The following is a 16,322-nucleotide window of genomic DNA, read 5'->3' as shown; positions in this document are numbered from 1 at the left end:
GAAAACACGTGAACTTTGAAGCATCACACACTTTTTATGGCTACGCTGCGAGGGAATGAAAAACATCTATATAAGCTATGTAGTTTTTAGTATTTACTGTGAGATTGAGAACATCCATACTTCCCAAGTTTTTGCCTTGTTTCTTCTTCTTTTTTTCCTTCTCAATGTTTGCATCTCTCTCAATTGCGACAAGTGCGATTATCAAGCCATGAATCAAGAAGACTTTTCTAAACGTAAAAGAAGGGTGACAATTAAAGATGTTACCTCTACAGGAAAACTTTTGATCTCAAGGTTTATCGCACATATAGGTTACTCACATAGAAGAATATGATGTCAATTTTTGTTTTTTTTTTTACAAGTTGTTATAACTTGTACTATACAAAACAAGATAAGTAGTAGCACAATTTGTGTTTTGCTTCTCTTGTTTTATGTAGGATAAGTTATAACATCTCATAAGAAAAAAATTGGCATTCATATTGTTTTTTGTGGGCGTCCTTCCATGAACTTTTGAGATCAAAAGTCTTCTCAGGATAGCACCCATAGGTGGCTAGTGGCTACTTGAACACTTGAACGCGTTTCAGTCGGATATGTTTAGTTAAGTCTTTATTGTTCTTTGCTTCGTAATCGCATTTTTCACAGTTGATGGACATCTTAAACATTACAAAAAAAAAAAAAAAAAAAAAAAAAAAAAAAAAAAAAAAAAAAAAAAACCATCAAATGAAATTAAGCAAAAGACAACTGAAAATTTAAAAAAAAATATGAACCTTTTTATAGATCTTAAATGCAGAAAATGCGAGAATAGGTAGATAGCAATAAGATACCAACTTTACTAGATTGATAAAATGCATTTTGGTCTTGAAGAATGCAAAAGGGAAAACTAACAATACAACTACCGTTCTCCTATCAAGAGGGCAATTTATTTCTCCTTGTTGCCCTTTGCGAAAACAAATCTTACAGCAAATCAAAACTAGAGTCTTTTATTTTGTATGGTGAATATCTGATCTATCATCAAGTGAAAGCAGATTGGTAATACCATCAAGTTAACTGTGAAACGGGTTTTGTCCTGCAGGAACACGTCGGTGCGAAACTACGTGGACGAGGTTCGGTTCAAATTTTGGATTTGCTTCCTGAACAATTTCAACCGTTGTTAATGCATTAAAATTTTCTTGATGGGGCTTCTAAGTTAAGGGCTTTCATAATCTGGACCTTGGTGTACACAACTCTCCCTTAATTGTTGATCTTAGCAGGGGTTTCTGCACAAGTTTCATAATCTGGACCTTGGTTAGGTTCAAATGCATATTGGATGCAACATTTATTACATCCAACATTGTTCTTTCTGCGTATAATGATTCAATTCAAACAAAATGTGAAATCCTATTCATACTCTTTGAGTTGTTAAAAAGGATGATGAGTAGCTTTTATAGGCATTGATGCATTGCTAATGTCTTATTAAAAACATTTTTATTCGAATAAGCACAAGGCAAGTTTATAGATCCTGAGTTAGAATTCTCATGAGCACACACATATGTGAGTTTACTTATTTGAATGTGATTGCGCATATTGAGTACTTAACTTTAAGTACTGTACTTTGACGAAGGAGTGAGGGGTGAAAAAGGTGAAATTTTTCTTCCTTTTTCTTGTTAACTTTTTCGGTAATATGGAGGAAAAAGAGAAGAGAAACACTAAGAAACAACTAGTCTAGCTCTAGCAACACGCCGACACCAGAAGATATATGCAATCATCGAAAAGAATTTGAACAACTAGATTTTTTGTTAACTTTGACTTGATAGCAAAGTTGTTTAAATTATAGCAATCCTTCATCACTAAGAAACCATACAAAAATGAATTATATATAAGGGGACATTTCAGAAAGCACAAAACAATTACATACAGAATAAGAAATCACAAAAAGAAAAGATCATCTGCCCTTTTACAAAAGAATATGCCTCTTTCTTTTTTTTTCATATTAGACAACACACTTTTGTTAAGTGGAGAGGAGATTGGAATCTTTTGCCTTTTTTATTTTTCTCACTCTCCATTTAACTTTGATTTTAGCTAAGCACCCGTCGTACATATTTCCATCATAATTTCTATGAACTCTACTTTTGGAGAGAACATAAAGTAATTAAATCAAAGAAATTAAAGCATAAAGAGAGGGAGGAAGTAGACATAATGAAGAGAAAAGATAACCAAAAGCAAGATCACTTGCGAAGCCGATTACTTTGCATGCTCATTATTTATTTACCTGCACAGAAAGTAACAGCCAGAAAATTTTGTGAAGATATATCCCTGCATATACGGTATCTACTTTTCTGGTTCTAAAGCTAATGAAGATTAATAATAAATATGAACCATGAAATAAATTTTTTTTATAAAAAAAGTGAAATTAAGGTATAAGAAAGACAATCAAGTGAAGATTCTACGTACCATTGCCCCCAGAAATCCTTCTCATGAAAGTAACAAAAACAATGAGTAGAGCAACTCCAGCCAATAATCCAATTATCACAGCAAATGTCTTCTCACCATCATTGATGGATTTATCTGCCATTCATAGTTGAATTTAGAAAAGAAAGAGTAAATCCACAAAATAATGAATTCTATAGAAACTTAGTCGATCAAAAACATGTTTACTTAATATAAATAGGAGAAGGATCAAAGAACTTAGGAATAAAAATAACTAAAGAAATTGAATCGGATGCAAGTTGATCTGATCCCTGAATTTCATATATTTGATAATGAATTTCAAGAAGAAACTTACACTTTTCCGATTCCACATGTGTTAGTAAACAAGTGAAAAAGTTGAGAACGAATTAATTCTCAATCCCGTATTTTAGTAAACGGATAAAATTCATGAACAAAACTCAAAAATAAATATGCATTCAAATTATTATTCCCTATGCCACTAAAAGAATAAAAATGCTAAATTTATCAAATTCATTTGCAAAATAACGTGATGGTAAAATTTCAAGTCTAACTTACCATGATGATGGACCTTGGTGTAAACATCAGATCCACCAGTTGATGAGTACTTAGCGTAGCACTTGGTCAAGAACATATCACCAGAAACTGCGCTACCACATTCACTTTTCACCCGTCCAATTGCCTCCGATATGCAATCCTGACACTCCGCCAAGCTTAAATCGCCAACGCATTGAGCCAAACCTTGTACCTCCCCTGAACCACCCACCCGGTATAGTCCGCTAGACCCCACCAAGGCAGCCAACACTGAATCTCTACGGCTCACTCCATCAGCATCATACCCAATCGACGGCCCACATTTCTTCAGCACCACAGTCTTATCCTCCACACCCAAAAAGGTAGTGTTGTCATACTTGATGTAGCATCCTTGTAGCTGAAGAGCGCCACCGGAATTGTAGGGGCAGAAGTGTCCAACTTGGCTCACTGCACGCGCGACGCAGGTGGCACACTCGGGCATGGCGAGGTCGCCGCGGCATTGGTAGAGCCCGTAAACTACGTCTTGTGTGCTTGAGCCCATGATGGTGTAGTTGTTGTAGGAGGAATAGGTGGCTGAGTTGACCAGGGAGGTGAGGAGTGAGTTGAGATTGGACTCGTAGGGCGAGTTGGATGCGTACTTTTCCTGCGTGCAGCCGACGAAGACGAAGTCGTCTGTGGAGGAGGAACATGATGAAATGGAGAGACATGACAGAGAAACAATGAATGTGAAGAGGGAGAGAATAGTTGTATTTGCCATTAGAGAGAGAGAGTTGGCACTTCTTTACCAGTGTCAAGCTAACACTAACGTTGGATCGTAAATCACTTAATAAGGGACTAATAAATTGCTGCTATCTCCTTGTTTTCTAGGAGTTTCTCTAAAAAAGAACAAAAAACAAAAGGCTACTACAAAAGTTGTACCTCTTCTTATACAAAAAAATACAGCTTTATCTTTTTCAAAATTATTGTAATACAAGACATCAAACATATATATGTTATCCATATTTAGTCTAGCGGTATATTCAGTTTATGGATTACGACCTTAAGACACAAAAAGGATTGCGCTTTTTCCTTTGTTGAATTTTCCAGAGGGACGTCATAGATTCATAGTTTGGCGCTTTACTATGAATTATTGATAGACCTTTTGCGTGTGAACACACAAACACAACGGTGGCCATCGCACCATAGTATTAGTTGCACTCTCGTCTTACTTTACAGGGAGAGGACAGCTTAGTTACTTCAAGAAAAAGAAACCTTTGTTCCTGTGGATTATTAGCAAAAAATTGGCACAATTAGCCAACAGGAACGTTTTGTATCATAGCAAGTAAAAACAAAAAAAATGAACTCCTCAGTAGGGGTAAGCTGGTTTCATGCAATTGAACAACTCATGGTCTCACAGGGCAGTGGCATGTTTCCTGATTATGTTATGCGTAGGTATTTAGATGTGTTTTGATCATCATTTTGTTTTTTCATTATTAGTTTTGATTTTTATTAGAAATAAAGAGCAAATACAAGAAAAAAAGCAGGGATAAGTAAAAAGATAGAGGAAGGGTGGTGTCGTATGGATGTGGAAGACATGCACATAATGTGATTCACAATATGAAAACTAAAAATTAACAATTGAAATAATTTTAATTACGTTTTCTTTTATAGTTTTTTGTTTTCATCGTTTTGTATGTCATTCAATGTGCATTTCTCATACATTATTTCATCTTCTTTCTCTTAATATCTAGTAAGAAAACGAAATAAAAACTAAAACCGAAATGATTATCTAACTAGCCTTAATTATTTAAAGAGAGAAGAGTTCCTACTGTCAAGAGGCTATAAATGATTTCCAAATAAATTTACCCGTGTGACCATACACGTACATCATCCTTGTTATTCACTCTCGTGAATCTTTTATATATCTAAGAGAGCAAACTGACAATGACAAAGGCATGGTCGGATTTTATAGCACAACTGTGAATTGCCTAGAGCCTCGTGGTGCATGGCACGAAGAGACCAAGACAAAATACCATAAATTTAATACGACATTCCTGAATTGAACAGTCGTTCGTTGTTAGGAGTGTAAAAGCAAAGTAACATACACATGCAGCTTGCACGACTCTCCTCCACTACTTCATATCTAGTTTACTGCAGAGAGAGCAACGTTACAAACGAAGCAAACAAATTGATATAAATATTATGGCAGAAAGAAAGAGGCCGATGCCACAAGTGTTTGTTGTGGACAGTCGAGCGGGAGCTACAAACTCAAAGCATTAAATTCAGACTGCCCCATTCTTTACAAACTCTACCCAAAAAGAACTAGTGGTGTCCAGCAGACGAAAAGTGGTGTGCGGAAGTCATCTCTGTAAGTTGGACTAGTAAACACTTGGTTTACCAGTTCCTTGTCGGCCAGAATTGTTGATATATGTACGGACTGTATTCTGCAGTTGATGAGGCATGCTACTGCTACCAAGAGTCAGTCGTTAATATGACAATGCTTATAATTTTGTCACTAATATATAAAGCAATTACTTACTAAGACAATTGGGAAATATGAGCAGAATAATGGACTCTATCAGAGATTGTACAACGAACTCTGTTTCATCATGCTAAAGTAATTTGTAATGTCACACACGCTAATATTTATGTATGTAGTTGCATTCATAAAAAACAGGGTTATTCCTGTTCTAGCTTTATCAGTGGGCAGTACAAAATACTGTGACAGCAGTCACAATTGTGGTGTCACATAATGCTTTTCTCATAGGGAAATGCTAAGGTAACTAAATTTGGAGACTAAATTTGCAAATTAAATTATGTGTCACAAATAGGAATAAGTATTTTATTAACGTTTAAATAATAAACCAATCATCAACTTCCATGTCCTTTAGTTTTCAAAACTTTGTCTACAAATTTAGTCTCTCTAGCATTATTCTTTATATTTCAAAGAAATTGAATTCTAGTCATTGGTCCTGCTTTGGTTCATAAACGAGTTGCATGCATGCGCACACCTTCGTCATGCCTTTTTTCTGTTTACTCCTACTTTCTGCTTTTGCAGTTACATAATTCATTATCTTTCTTTGTGCTGGATGAGGCTGATCGAATGACAGAAAATGGTCATTTTCAAGAGTTGCAGTCAATAATTGACATGCTTCCAGCGAAAAATGGATCAATTGAATGCCATTCTCAAAATGCACAAAATTGTGTCGCAATGTCCAGCTTCCAGAGGAAGAAAAGACAGATATTTGTTTTCTCTGCTACCAAAACACTTTCTCATGATTTTCGTAAGAATATGAAGTGTAGTTCACTATAGTCAAACCAATCAATGTCTGACAGGGTGAATTCTGTAGAAGTTCTAAGTGAGCGACCAGGTATGAGAGACAATGTTGCGGTCATCGATCTGACAAATACATCCATCTTGGCAAATAAGCTGGTGGAGTCATTTGTTGAGTATGTGCCTTCCAAGTGTTCATCTATTATCTGGCATGTGGAACTCTTTCTTGTGAAAATTCAATTCGCCTTACCGACTTTGTCATTGAGTATAATTCCCTGAATGTGTTTTTTCACTGAATTGTGTGAAATTAACTCTCTGTTCATGCATATACTTTCATTCATACATTTGAGTATGAAATCTGAATTATGTATAATTCTGGAAAGTGAAGTAGACTATACTGTGGTAATTCCTTTTTTGGATAGTCAATCTTTGGTTGAATTTACATTTGTAAATAATTTGAACACTACTCTACTCTTCGTCGTGCTGAATGCAGGCAATTGATCGTTTTTGGGGAAATGAACATGCAGGGTGTACTTGTGGCCGATGCTGCTGCTGCAAGAGGCCTGGATATTCCTGGTGTTCGAACTGTTGTTCACTACCCGCTTCCCCATTCAGCAGAAGCTAACATTTGGATGCTTTGCACCATGTTTGTTGCGGCCTTTACATTTTCTGACTGGAGAATTACTTTTATCGTTTCTTTTTCCCACTAGGTTGATGCTCACAGAAGTGGTAGAACTGCTAGAGCTTCTGCTGATGGGTCTCGTGCACTCGCTTTACTAATGTTCGCGCTTATTTTCTTTTTTCAGGAGAAGTCAAAGAAAAACTGGTTTCAAAGAAATGCAGAATTGGTTCAATTAGTTATCGACCTTGATGACAGTGAGGAGGAAAGGGTAAAAGGTCAAAGAAAGCCAGCTCCATGAGTTTATAAAGAAGTTGCAAAAGGTAGCTTAATACTATGAACCTTGTTTTTTCTTAATGCCAAATTGTCTCTTATGATTGTTGAGTATGCATGGTCTAAAGTTCAGGTCTATAGTTTTGGGTACAAACTCCCACCTAATAAGATTACGTGCACTATATGGAGTATATCCCTGATATGCGTAGAAGATGATGTCTACAGACTCTCTACACCGCCCCGCGAAGGAAGGGCCAAACAGTGGCACCAAATAATTATTTAATGCAGAATGAACTAGGATAATTAATCTAATAAGGAGTTTTCGGAGCTAGGGTTATCTTAGTATTTAAGTTACGGATGGATTTTCTAAGGGTTATAAGGCCATCTCTAACCGAGGATTGTCAAATGAGCCCTCTGACCCTTCAAGATATTAATATTTTAATGAACAGTACATGATTATATTTGCCTTCATCTCCAACCGAGGGTCATAGGGCCATAGGACTCATTTTAGCCCTGTCATAAAAAACCGTCTCCAACCGAAGGCTAAAGGGCCATAGGGCCAAACATAATTTATATATTATTTAAAAACTACAACTTAAATTCAAATCCAACGGCTAAGTGACGTTAGCTAGCTGTTAAATTTGAATTTTTTGGGCTATAAATAGGGTGGATATTGGGTTATAATTCACACAACTTTGAATTCAATCTATTTCAATTCAATCTCTTTCAATTCAATATCTTTCAATTCAAGTTTGCAATGAATTCCAACTTTGGATCCTCTTCGGATTCCAACTGGGGGTCCTCATCCAATTCCAAATTGGAAGAAAAATGGGCGCAGATGAGACGAGAAGATAAGGAGTCTAATGAAGAAGATGAAGCATGGCGCAACTCAAAAAACATAGCAGTAACCATGGCTGCAGCCATGGTGTGTCAGCCAACTGCGCAACAACCTGAATAGGATGGCTCTGTTGCTGGTCGCTCTTACAAACCACAAAACAGAGCCATGATGCATGCCAATCTGATGAACAACTACTTCAACCCCAACTCGGTGTACACATAAGAGGATTTCAGATGTCTTTTCCAGATGAGGCCTTATGTCTTTGAGCGTGTACTTCGTGATATCCCGCAGGTCAATTCATACTTTCGATAGAAGCGGGACAAAGCAAGCCACCCTGGTTTCTCACCTCATCAAAAGGTTATTGTTGCACTCTGAATGATGGCCTATGGCTCCCCAGCTGATTCGATGGATGAAACCCATGATATGTCTGAGTCTACATGCCTTGAAACTCTTCAACAATTTTGTGTCACAATTGTTCAGGTTTACAAAGATGAGTACCTTGGCGAGCTAAATCAAGAAGATCTGGATCGGCTCCTTCGCAAAGCTGAAGACCGTGGGTTTCCGAGTATGATAGGGTCATTAGACTGCATGCATTGGGATTGGAAGAACTGTTCCACCGGATGGCAATGAGGCTTCTGCGGAAGGTCGAGAAAGCCAACTATTGTGTTAGAGGCAGTTGCCTCGTATGACACATGGATATGGCATGCTTTCTTTGGAGTCCCTAGATCCCAAAATGACATTACAGTTCTTGGGCGTTCACTTATCTTCCATACCCTAATGGAAAGTAAAACACCTCAACTTGACTACTACATCAACGGTTGTCAATACAATATAGGGTATTACTTGGCAGATGGCATCTACCCAAAGTGGGCGACAATTGTCCAAGCAATTTCAAACCCTAAGAATGACGCCGAAAAGTTGTTTACCTTACACCAAGAGGCATACCGGAAAGATGTTGAGAGAGCTTTTGATATTCTACAAGCACGGTGGAAGATCAACGAATCGGTAAGAGGGTGGAGTCAAGAAAATTTGGACTCCATCATGATGTCTTGCATCATATTACACAATATGATTGTGGAGGATGAGTGAGATGGGTATATTGATGGAGAGTCCAATGACGACCGAGAGGATCCTAATAGGTCAAGAAGGGCTTGTGCAAAAATATTGCCTTTCAATCCACGAACTGATAGTATCTCTATAAATGAATACATGAGGCGCTATAGAATAATACGTTACCGTGCCACAAACAAGTACCAACAACAAGATCTTGTTGCACATCTTTGGGCCAAAAATAGTATGGAGTAGGAGTTTAAGTTTTATGTTGTTAAATGTTTTTCAAAATGTTGTTTAAGTTTCATATTGTTAAATGTTTTTTGTTTATGTTGTATAATTTTTATGTTATTTAATGTTGTTTAATATTGTTTAATGTTATTTAATGTTATTGAAAATATTGAAGGAACGATTATTGGAAGAGGTAAGAAAATATAATGTGAAGAATTGAAATAGAATGAAGTGAGATAGTATGAAATGGTGAAAATTATGTGAGAAATGATGTAGGAATGGCTTATGAAAAAAAAAAAAAAACAAATACATTTGAACCCAACGGTAACTAGCAGTTGAATTTCAAATTTTGGCAACCATTCCTGTCGGTTATATCCGACAGGAATAAGTACTATTATTGTTGATTATATCCGATAGGATTAATCAAATTTTTCGCCCAGCCCAGGACTAGCTGGATGGCTGGATTGGGCCAGCCAGTTGGCCCTTTAGCTCTTTCAGATTCCATGGGGCTCACGAACCCTCTGGCCTAGCCCTCAATTGGAGACGTTTTTCGGGCAAATTTCGGACCTCTGGCTCTTTGGACCCTTCTGTTAGAGATGACCTAAGTATGTGACGATGATCCTTTGTTCCGTTAGTATTTTTTCAGACTGGTGTTTCACCTCTTCTTCAACATTAGTTTAAAGAATTGGCAAGCAAAAACTTGGTGATAGCAGTGACTCAGGAGATAAGAAAAGAAGCTATTTGGTAGTTATTGGTCAGGAATCCGTGGAACGACTCCAGGCACTTCGGAGTGCTGGGCATGAGGTAGCCCATGTTCTGATTTAGAGTTTTATTGCATGATTTCATTACTCCCTTCTCGTTTGAAACCGGACAGAAATAAACCGAATATTAGAGGATCGCATGATGTCCGTATACTGATTTTTTTATGTTATATGGTTGAAACTTCTGTCTGCTCAAAGCCTTTTGTTTCAAATGATCTTTATTACAGATGTATCAGGAATAAAATTATCGATAGGTTTCTTAAGTAGAAACAATACATCAATCATAAACGAACGGATGCATGGCAAATCGGAATTACTAGAATATTAGCATCTGATGCATCGGAAAGTGATGTTGAAATCACATGTCAAACAACAGAAATTTATTTTCATTTAGAAAAACTTTGTGTGTGTGTTTTTATGTCCTTTCTTCAAAAACGAAAAGAAAAGAGAAGAGAAAACACAAACATTCTCGTTCCTTTTTGTGTTTCTGCTTTTTGGGGTGGAGGGGCTGGTTTGGCTTCTATGGTTTCTGTTGGGACTGTGTTTGTATTGATATTGTTATGCCCTTCAGTTTTGTGGCTATTGTCCTTGTAGTTCCATTTTGATTTCAATTTAGTACAAAGACGGAAGTGAAATTCCCAGTAAATTACAGGCAATTCAGGACAGAGTACTGGAAATTAAGGTAATGAATGGTCATTTTTCTTCACAGGACTTCATTTGATGAAAGAGTTCCCATTTTTCTATTTTTTTTTTTTCGCATCCCCTCGACATAATTCAAGCTCAAAAAGTCCATGGATCATCCAAGCAACGAACAAATTTGCGAAAAAAATGAAACGTTTTATTATTTGAAACAATCTTGCTCAGATTCTTTAGCTTCAACCAACATGATTGTGACAAAATTTTCTGGATTAGAATTCCAGCAGAACAAAAACAAGAAGCTAATGATTTTCAGTTGTGGCTTTTTTCTTGCTTGTTTGAATCCTATAGGAGAGTACTCTGCCTAAATGCTTTTTGACTAAGAGGAAAAAGCAATACTGATATCTCCATAAGCACTTCTCCAAAAGCACCTTTTCTATGTACATGCCATCAGATTTTCCTTCCTAGATTTAAGAAGAGGGCCTTGATGCTTTTGTTGCTGAGTTAGTCGATATACTAATCTATCCAAAGCTTCTTTCATCCACCAATGCTGACAGACTTCTCTTGCTTCTTCAACATTCATCTATTTTCACAATTATTTCCAAATTGAATCAGCAATTATATCTATTAATTGGATAAATTAATTGATAAAATTAAACATGCACATATAAAAGCATACCCAAACTCTTTGCCTGAGGTTCTTCTCTGGCCAGAAATCTAACTGCTCCTGAACAAGTAAAGGGAACATGTAGCCTTCATAGTCAGAATCATGGCTTTTGCTCTTGAAACTCCATTTACCCAATTCACACTGTAAAAAAGATAACAAGAACATCAAAATTATGATATTTCCTAAGTTAATTGTAACAAGCTAGTTAATCAGCCAACGAATATTGCTATTTGGACGACATTTACTGACCACTAATAGGATCCGCCTTATCATGGAAGAGGTGATTAGCAAGGCAGTGAGTAAATATGGTACAAAAAGCGTTATTCTTAAGTAAACGAGTAACAAGGAAGATCGTCACTAACCCCAATGAGTCCTCGTACTCCTGCTTCCTCTAGCGTCTCTCGCGATGCTGCCCCTTCCTTGGATTCGTCCTGTTCCCACCCTCCCTGTTATGGATTAATTGAAAATTTTGTATGATTTAAACTGAAGTAATTACTGCAACAAATCATCATTAATGTGATTGAAAAGAAAATCAGGGTACCTTTGGAAAGAGCATCCCTTTGCCCTTCTGTGAACTAATGACAAGGACTTCAAGTTCTTGTGCATCATCCTTCAAGGGAGTTTGCTTGGAAGCTTTATATCTATATGGAATACATCTGCACAAATAGTACGAACGGAAAAAGCACCATCAGTAACCAAAAGCATCAATCTCTTTTACCGATTACAAGCGATATTAGTTGTCTAAGCTATACTAAATGGAGGGAAGAGGATTTGAACTCGGAACACAGAGAATTGGTGAAGAAGGCCCTTCAATAACAAGTAATGCAGTAGATATACAGGTTCGGAGAGAGAGAGAGAAAGACTAACCCGACAACTTGGCGACGACCTTTGCTGTAACGCTGCAAATGCCTTCCAGTGCGAGCTACCAAAGCAGAAACCGTGTTTTCTTGAGGTATCAAAGCTACCATGTTTTTGTTTCAGATATATTCTTGCAAGTTGGAAACCAAACCAAACACACCCAGCTTTTATAAACAAAAATAAGGAACAGAATCTTTGGAAAAAACAGAAACAGGCATCCTATTGAAACCAGAGAGAAAAAAAAAATAATATATATATATATATATGTATATATAATTTATGTTTATTGCTGACCACTAGTAATATATAAAGGAAATGAATAACTTGACGTATTGATTGACGATCCTGACTTCCATGTGTTCTGTTATCCAAAAATAGGACAGCTGACCTACTTGGCCATGCCATATAATTAGGCCGTTTTAATTAGGAATCAGTTCGGTTCGGTTTGTCTGTTTGATATTAAAAATATAATTGAATTAATAAGCATTCAACTGTTTAATTTAATTTAGTTTTGATGAATACTATCATTGAAATTGAATCATATCAAACCATTGTTAATGGGTTTGGTAAAATCGGTTTAAGAATATTGTAAAAAAAAACTTCAATGTTGGAATCAAATTCACACATCACCGTGGGGAGGAGATGCACAAACTCGACTACATGTAAAATAATAAACAAATCGTAAAGTGACCTTGGCACCAGCAGGGTGCTAAAGCAATATATGAGACTCAAGTAGTAGGCAGGAGAATAGAGTATGCGATAATTGTGTTACCAGAGATGAATCCTAAAATGGTGTATTTATACTAGTCGAGAGAGAGTCCTTTTAGAATATAGAATCTATATTAAACTGAGAGAATCACAGAGGATGTCTAGGAATAGATATTGCATTCTTTCAAGAGTGTGATTACTTGCGGCGTGTACTAAAATCCCTATATTGTAGGAATTTCAAAAATATAGGAAACCTGGTTAATTCTTTGCCAGATCAGGTTTTCGTGTCTTGCGGAACAAGAATGACCTATCTTAATGAAGTCGATGGACTTTGCCCATTTATCTGGAATAGAATGATGGTAGCAGGATGATATGTTTTTATAGCTCTGCTATAGAGACTGTTGAGTCCATGACTAGATTTCTGGGATATACGTATTACTCTGGCCTAGAAAATTTGCTATAGAGACTGTTGAGTCCATGACTAGATTTCTGGGATATATGTATTACTCTGGCCTAGAAAATCATGGTCCCACAGTTACCCCTAACTATGTATCTGAAAGGAATGTTCTTTTCGAGGATGGATAGTTATGAAAGACCATGCCTTTTAAAGTAAATCGGCATTCATTGTCACACCCCGATCCCGACATTCGTCCAGGATCAACACGTGATGTCACCAAATACCTATATTTCTAACTTACCCCGCCTCCGGGATATGGCAAGGCACAACTCGAGAATTGAATCGCATAATAATTTTTTGTATACTTTATGGTTGCATCTAACCTCTTCGTTGGACTGCCTACGTACTCTAAACAGGGATCAAGTCATTCGTAGTTCGTCATTCACTACACTCGAACATTCATCGCATATCTCACTACGTCTCAACATAATACCATAATTCAAGCATGTAGCACCTCAAGGAACATTCAACGAAACACAATAATATTCTCTAGTCATCTTGCCATTCACCCACACATATGCATTCCAACACCATCCAATAATCACACCAATCAATAACACATACAATACACCGAAATGCAAGGCTAGAGCGACACAGTTCGGCCAAATACATCGGGCTCCGAACCACTCACCGAAATCCAAATCAAGATACGATTCCAGACCACTCAACAGAATTGATGAGTAAAAGGGATCCGGACCTCTCAATGGAATCCGAGTGGATACGATTCTGGACCACTCAACAGAATCGCGGAGTACAATGCATATCGAACCACTCAATGAAATCCAAGCTGGATACAATTCTGGAGCACTCAACAGAATTGCGGATCATGAGGGATTATGGACCACTCAACGGAATCCAGACGGAGTAAGGAACCAAACCACTGAACAAAACCCCAGTGGAAACCCAGTTCCGGATCGCTCAATGGAACCGAGCGGAAGTCCTAACAATATAACAATGGTCAAAGAACAAACAAGAAACAAGTACTCAAATTACAAAGGCTCAACGAAACGAGTCTCGAATCAATGAATCCCCTATGATAGTGGGTTAACGATCCACTACTAGCCCTCACATTTCATCACATTATACCAATCATGCAAATCAAATCTCATTTCAAATATGCACGTCAAATTACTTTCCATCGAACAATTCAACAAACACTTCAAATCACAATTCACATATATCATCAATACACAAATCAAATCACGTTTAATTAATAAATTCCATGAATCAAAGATACACGATATTAACGTCTGACTACGTTAATCAATCAATGAAATAACATTTCATTTCATGAATTTAATTAAAAAACTCTACATAATTCCCTACTTGGATTATAAGTAATAACATGGTAAATTTCATTTATATTCACAAGATCTAGTGTGGTTAATCTTCATTCACTCGAATCTAGGGTTCTAGACTAACTTATGAAAATGAGCAAGAGTAAGAATTCCATACCACTCAATGGAATCCAACTAAAATATGGCACCTACCGAAATGTTCTAAGTACCACTAATCATCATCAACTCTGGTATGCGTATGGTCCCCTATTGCGGATATACCAAGCAGAACCATAGGCATAATCTAAGTGTGTATGCAGTGATCAGCCATTGCGGATATACCAAGCATAATCACCCCTGCAATATGTATGGTCCCCCATCGCGGATATACCAAGCAGGACCATATCCTAACTCTAGGTAGTGATCACCCATCGTGGATATACCAAGCATGATCATTCCTAGTATGCTTATGGTCCCCCATCGTGGATAAACCAAGCAGAACCATAGGCATAGTCTAATAATGTAGGGAGTGATCACCCATTGTGAATATACCAAGCATGATCACCCCCTAACAGTCCCTCATCGTGGATATACCAAGCAAGACTGTATCTTATAGCTATAGGTAGTGATCCATCGGGAATATGCCAAGCATGATCACTCCTAGAATGCGTATGGTCACCCATCGCAAATATACCAAGCAGAACCATATGCATAGTCTAATAACGTATGCAGTGATCACCCATCATGGATATACCAAGCATAATCACCCCTAACAGTCCGCCATCGCGGATATACCAAGCAGGATGACCATTCATGTACCACTGCTACATGGTACAGTAAATTCAACGCACAACCTACCCATACCTCAACCCCTATGAGTTACAATATAGTCACCTACACCATCAACTTCTCATGGCCACCAACTAATATGTCACACAATCATCTAAGTTCTACATAATACTTCTAATTGGATTCTAGGATCACTTTGTCATAACATTTATCATACTTATCATTCACATTATTAAGAAGATAAATAAACACACACACACACACACACACACACACGCACGCACGCACGCACGCACACGCATAGATATATATATATATATATATATATATATATATATCACAATATGACGTCCCATACACGTAAACCAATGTATATATTATCTAGGATAACTCACTAACCAATATAGGCCCATTAAGCCTACATAGTCTTTAGTAATATTGATTTTAATATTTAAGATCAATTCGTAGCATATTGACCAAAAGTCAAGTCTCTGCCAAAGGTGGGGTCAACGACCCTACACAAGTCAATCTGGAACATCCGCCTATGGAATTCCGATCTGTAACTTCCCAAGGGTCTCATTTATCTTCTAGAACAATATTCTAAAACTTCGAAACGATCCAACGGTCGGATCATCCCCAATTGCTATAATTAGGTTGCTATCAATGTTTGGTTTTACAAACTTAGAAATTCAATTTGGGAAAATCCGTACATCGGATTCCCAATCCATCAGTTCTTATGGTCCTCAAATATTACGTATTATAACGTATTAATGTTTGGTGACGATCTAACGGTCGGATCATTGAATCATAAAATGGTCAAGTGGTGTAATATTCCATACTAGGTTCAAACTATCAAAATATATCAAATGGTTATCAAATTTGAAATCAGAACATTGAATTTAACTTAAAAAGGCAGCATCGGCCCACTGGCTACGCACCATCGTGGGTAA

General features: G+C 37.1%; 3 protein-coding genes across 4 annotated transcripts; 1 reads left to right on the top strand and 2 right to left on the bottom strand.

Annotated features, from left to right (window-relative positions):
* Positions 1-1,834: 1,834 nt before the first annotated feature.
* Positions 1,835-3,916, bottom strand: LOC137741182 (plasmodesmata-located protein 7). The gene is made up of 3 exons (XM_068480989.2): positions 2,980-3,916; positions 2,428-2,541; positions 1,835-2,245 (listed from the first exon to the last, which is right to left on the bottom strand). The coding sequence occupies exons 1-3, from the start codon at positions 3,710-3,712 to the stop codon at positions 2,238-2,240; spliced, it is 855 nt and encodes a 284-aa protein (XP_068337090.2). The 5' UTR covers positions 3,713-3,916; the 3' UTR covers positions 1,835-2,237.
* Positions 3,917-6,259: 2,343 nt separating this feature from the next.
* LOC137740755 (DEAD-box ATP-dependent RNA helicase 13-like) lies at positions 6,260-7,128 on the top strand. The gene is made up of 3 exons (XM_068480568.1): positions 6,260-6,384; positions 6,702-6,795; positions 6,919-7,128. The coding sequence occupies exons 1-3, from the start codon at positions 6,260-6,262 to the stop codon at positions 7,126-7,128; spliced, it is 429 nt and encodes a 142-aa protein (XP_068336669.1).
* A 3,668-nt stretch (positions 7,129-10,796) lies between these two features.
* LOC137740940 (nudix hydrolase 18, mitochondrial) lies at positions 10,797-12,373 on the bottom strand. Of its 2 annotated transcripts, none has more exons than XM_068480746.2 (5): positions 12,151-12,373; positions 11,825-11,939; positions 11,646-11,714; positions 11,296-11,424; positions 10,797-11,199 (listed from the first exon to the last, which is right to left on the bottom strand). In XM_068480746.2, the coding sequence occupies exons 1-5, from the start codon at positions 12,249-12,251 to the stop codon at positions 11,053-11,055; spliced, it is 561 nt and encodes a 186-aa protein (XP_068336847.2). In that variant the 5' UTR covers positions 12,252-12,373; the 3' UTR covers positions 10,797-11,052. The 2 variants fall into 2 exon arrangements, with proteins under 2 accessions (XP_068336847.2, XP_068336846.2); XM_068480745.2 differs by having other exon boundaries at positions 11,646-11,729; positions 12,151-12,371.
* Between the last annotated feature and the right edge of the window lie 3,949 nt (positions 12,374-16,322).

The sequence above is a fragment of the Pyrus communis genome, chromosome 9, assembly GCF_041283825.1.
Source record: "Pyrus communis isolate YQ-2024b chromosome 9, ASM4128382v1, whole genome shotgun sequence".
NCBI lineage: Eukaryota > Viridiplantae > Streptophyta > Magnoliopsida > Rosales > Rosaceae > Pyrus > Pyrus communis.
Note: the sequence above shows the minus strand (reverse complement) of the source record. Positions and strands in the feature narration are given on the sequence as shown.

What these genes read in the sequence shown, in the direction of transcription:
- LOC137741182 (XM_068480989.2), bottom strand. Translation starts at nt 3,712, where the DNA reads ATGGCAAATACAACTATTCTCTCCCTCTTCACATTCATTGTTTCTCTG. An exon ending in CACCAAGGTCCATCATCATG is followed by an intron (nt 2,542 to 2,979) that starts GTAAGTTAGACT and finishes TATGAATGGCAG; the next exon opens with ATAAATCCATCAATGATGGT.
- LOC137740755 (XM_068480568.1), top strand. Translation starts at nt 6,260, where the DNA reads ATGTCTGACAGGGTGAATTCTGTAGAAGTTCTAAGTGAGCGACCAGGT. An exon ending in CTGGTGGAGTCATTTGTTGA is followed by an intron (nt 6,385 to 6,701) that starts GTATGTGCCTTC and finishes TGCTGAATGCAG; the next exon opens with GCAATTGATCGTTTTTGGGG. An exon ending in ATATTCCTGGTGTTCGAACT is followed by an intron (nt 6,796 to 6,918) that starts GTTGTTCACTAC and finishes TTTTCCCACTAG; the next exon opens with GTTGATGCTCACAGAAGTGG.
- LOC137740940 (XM_068480745.2), bottom strand. Translation starts at nt 12,251, where the DNA reads ATGGTAGCTTTGATACCTCAAGAAAACACGGTTTCTGCTTTGGTAGCT. An exon ending in GGTCGTCGCCAAGTTGTCGG is followed by an intron (nt 11,940 to 12,150) that starts GTTAGTCTTTCT and finishes CTATTTGTGCAG; the next exon opens with ATGTATTCCATATAGATATA. An exon ending in GAGTACGAGGACTCATTGGG is followed by an intron (nt 11,425 to 11,645) that starts GTTAGTGACGAT and finishes TCTTTTTTACAG; the next exon opens with TGTGAATTGGGTAAATGGAG.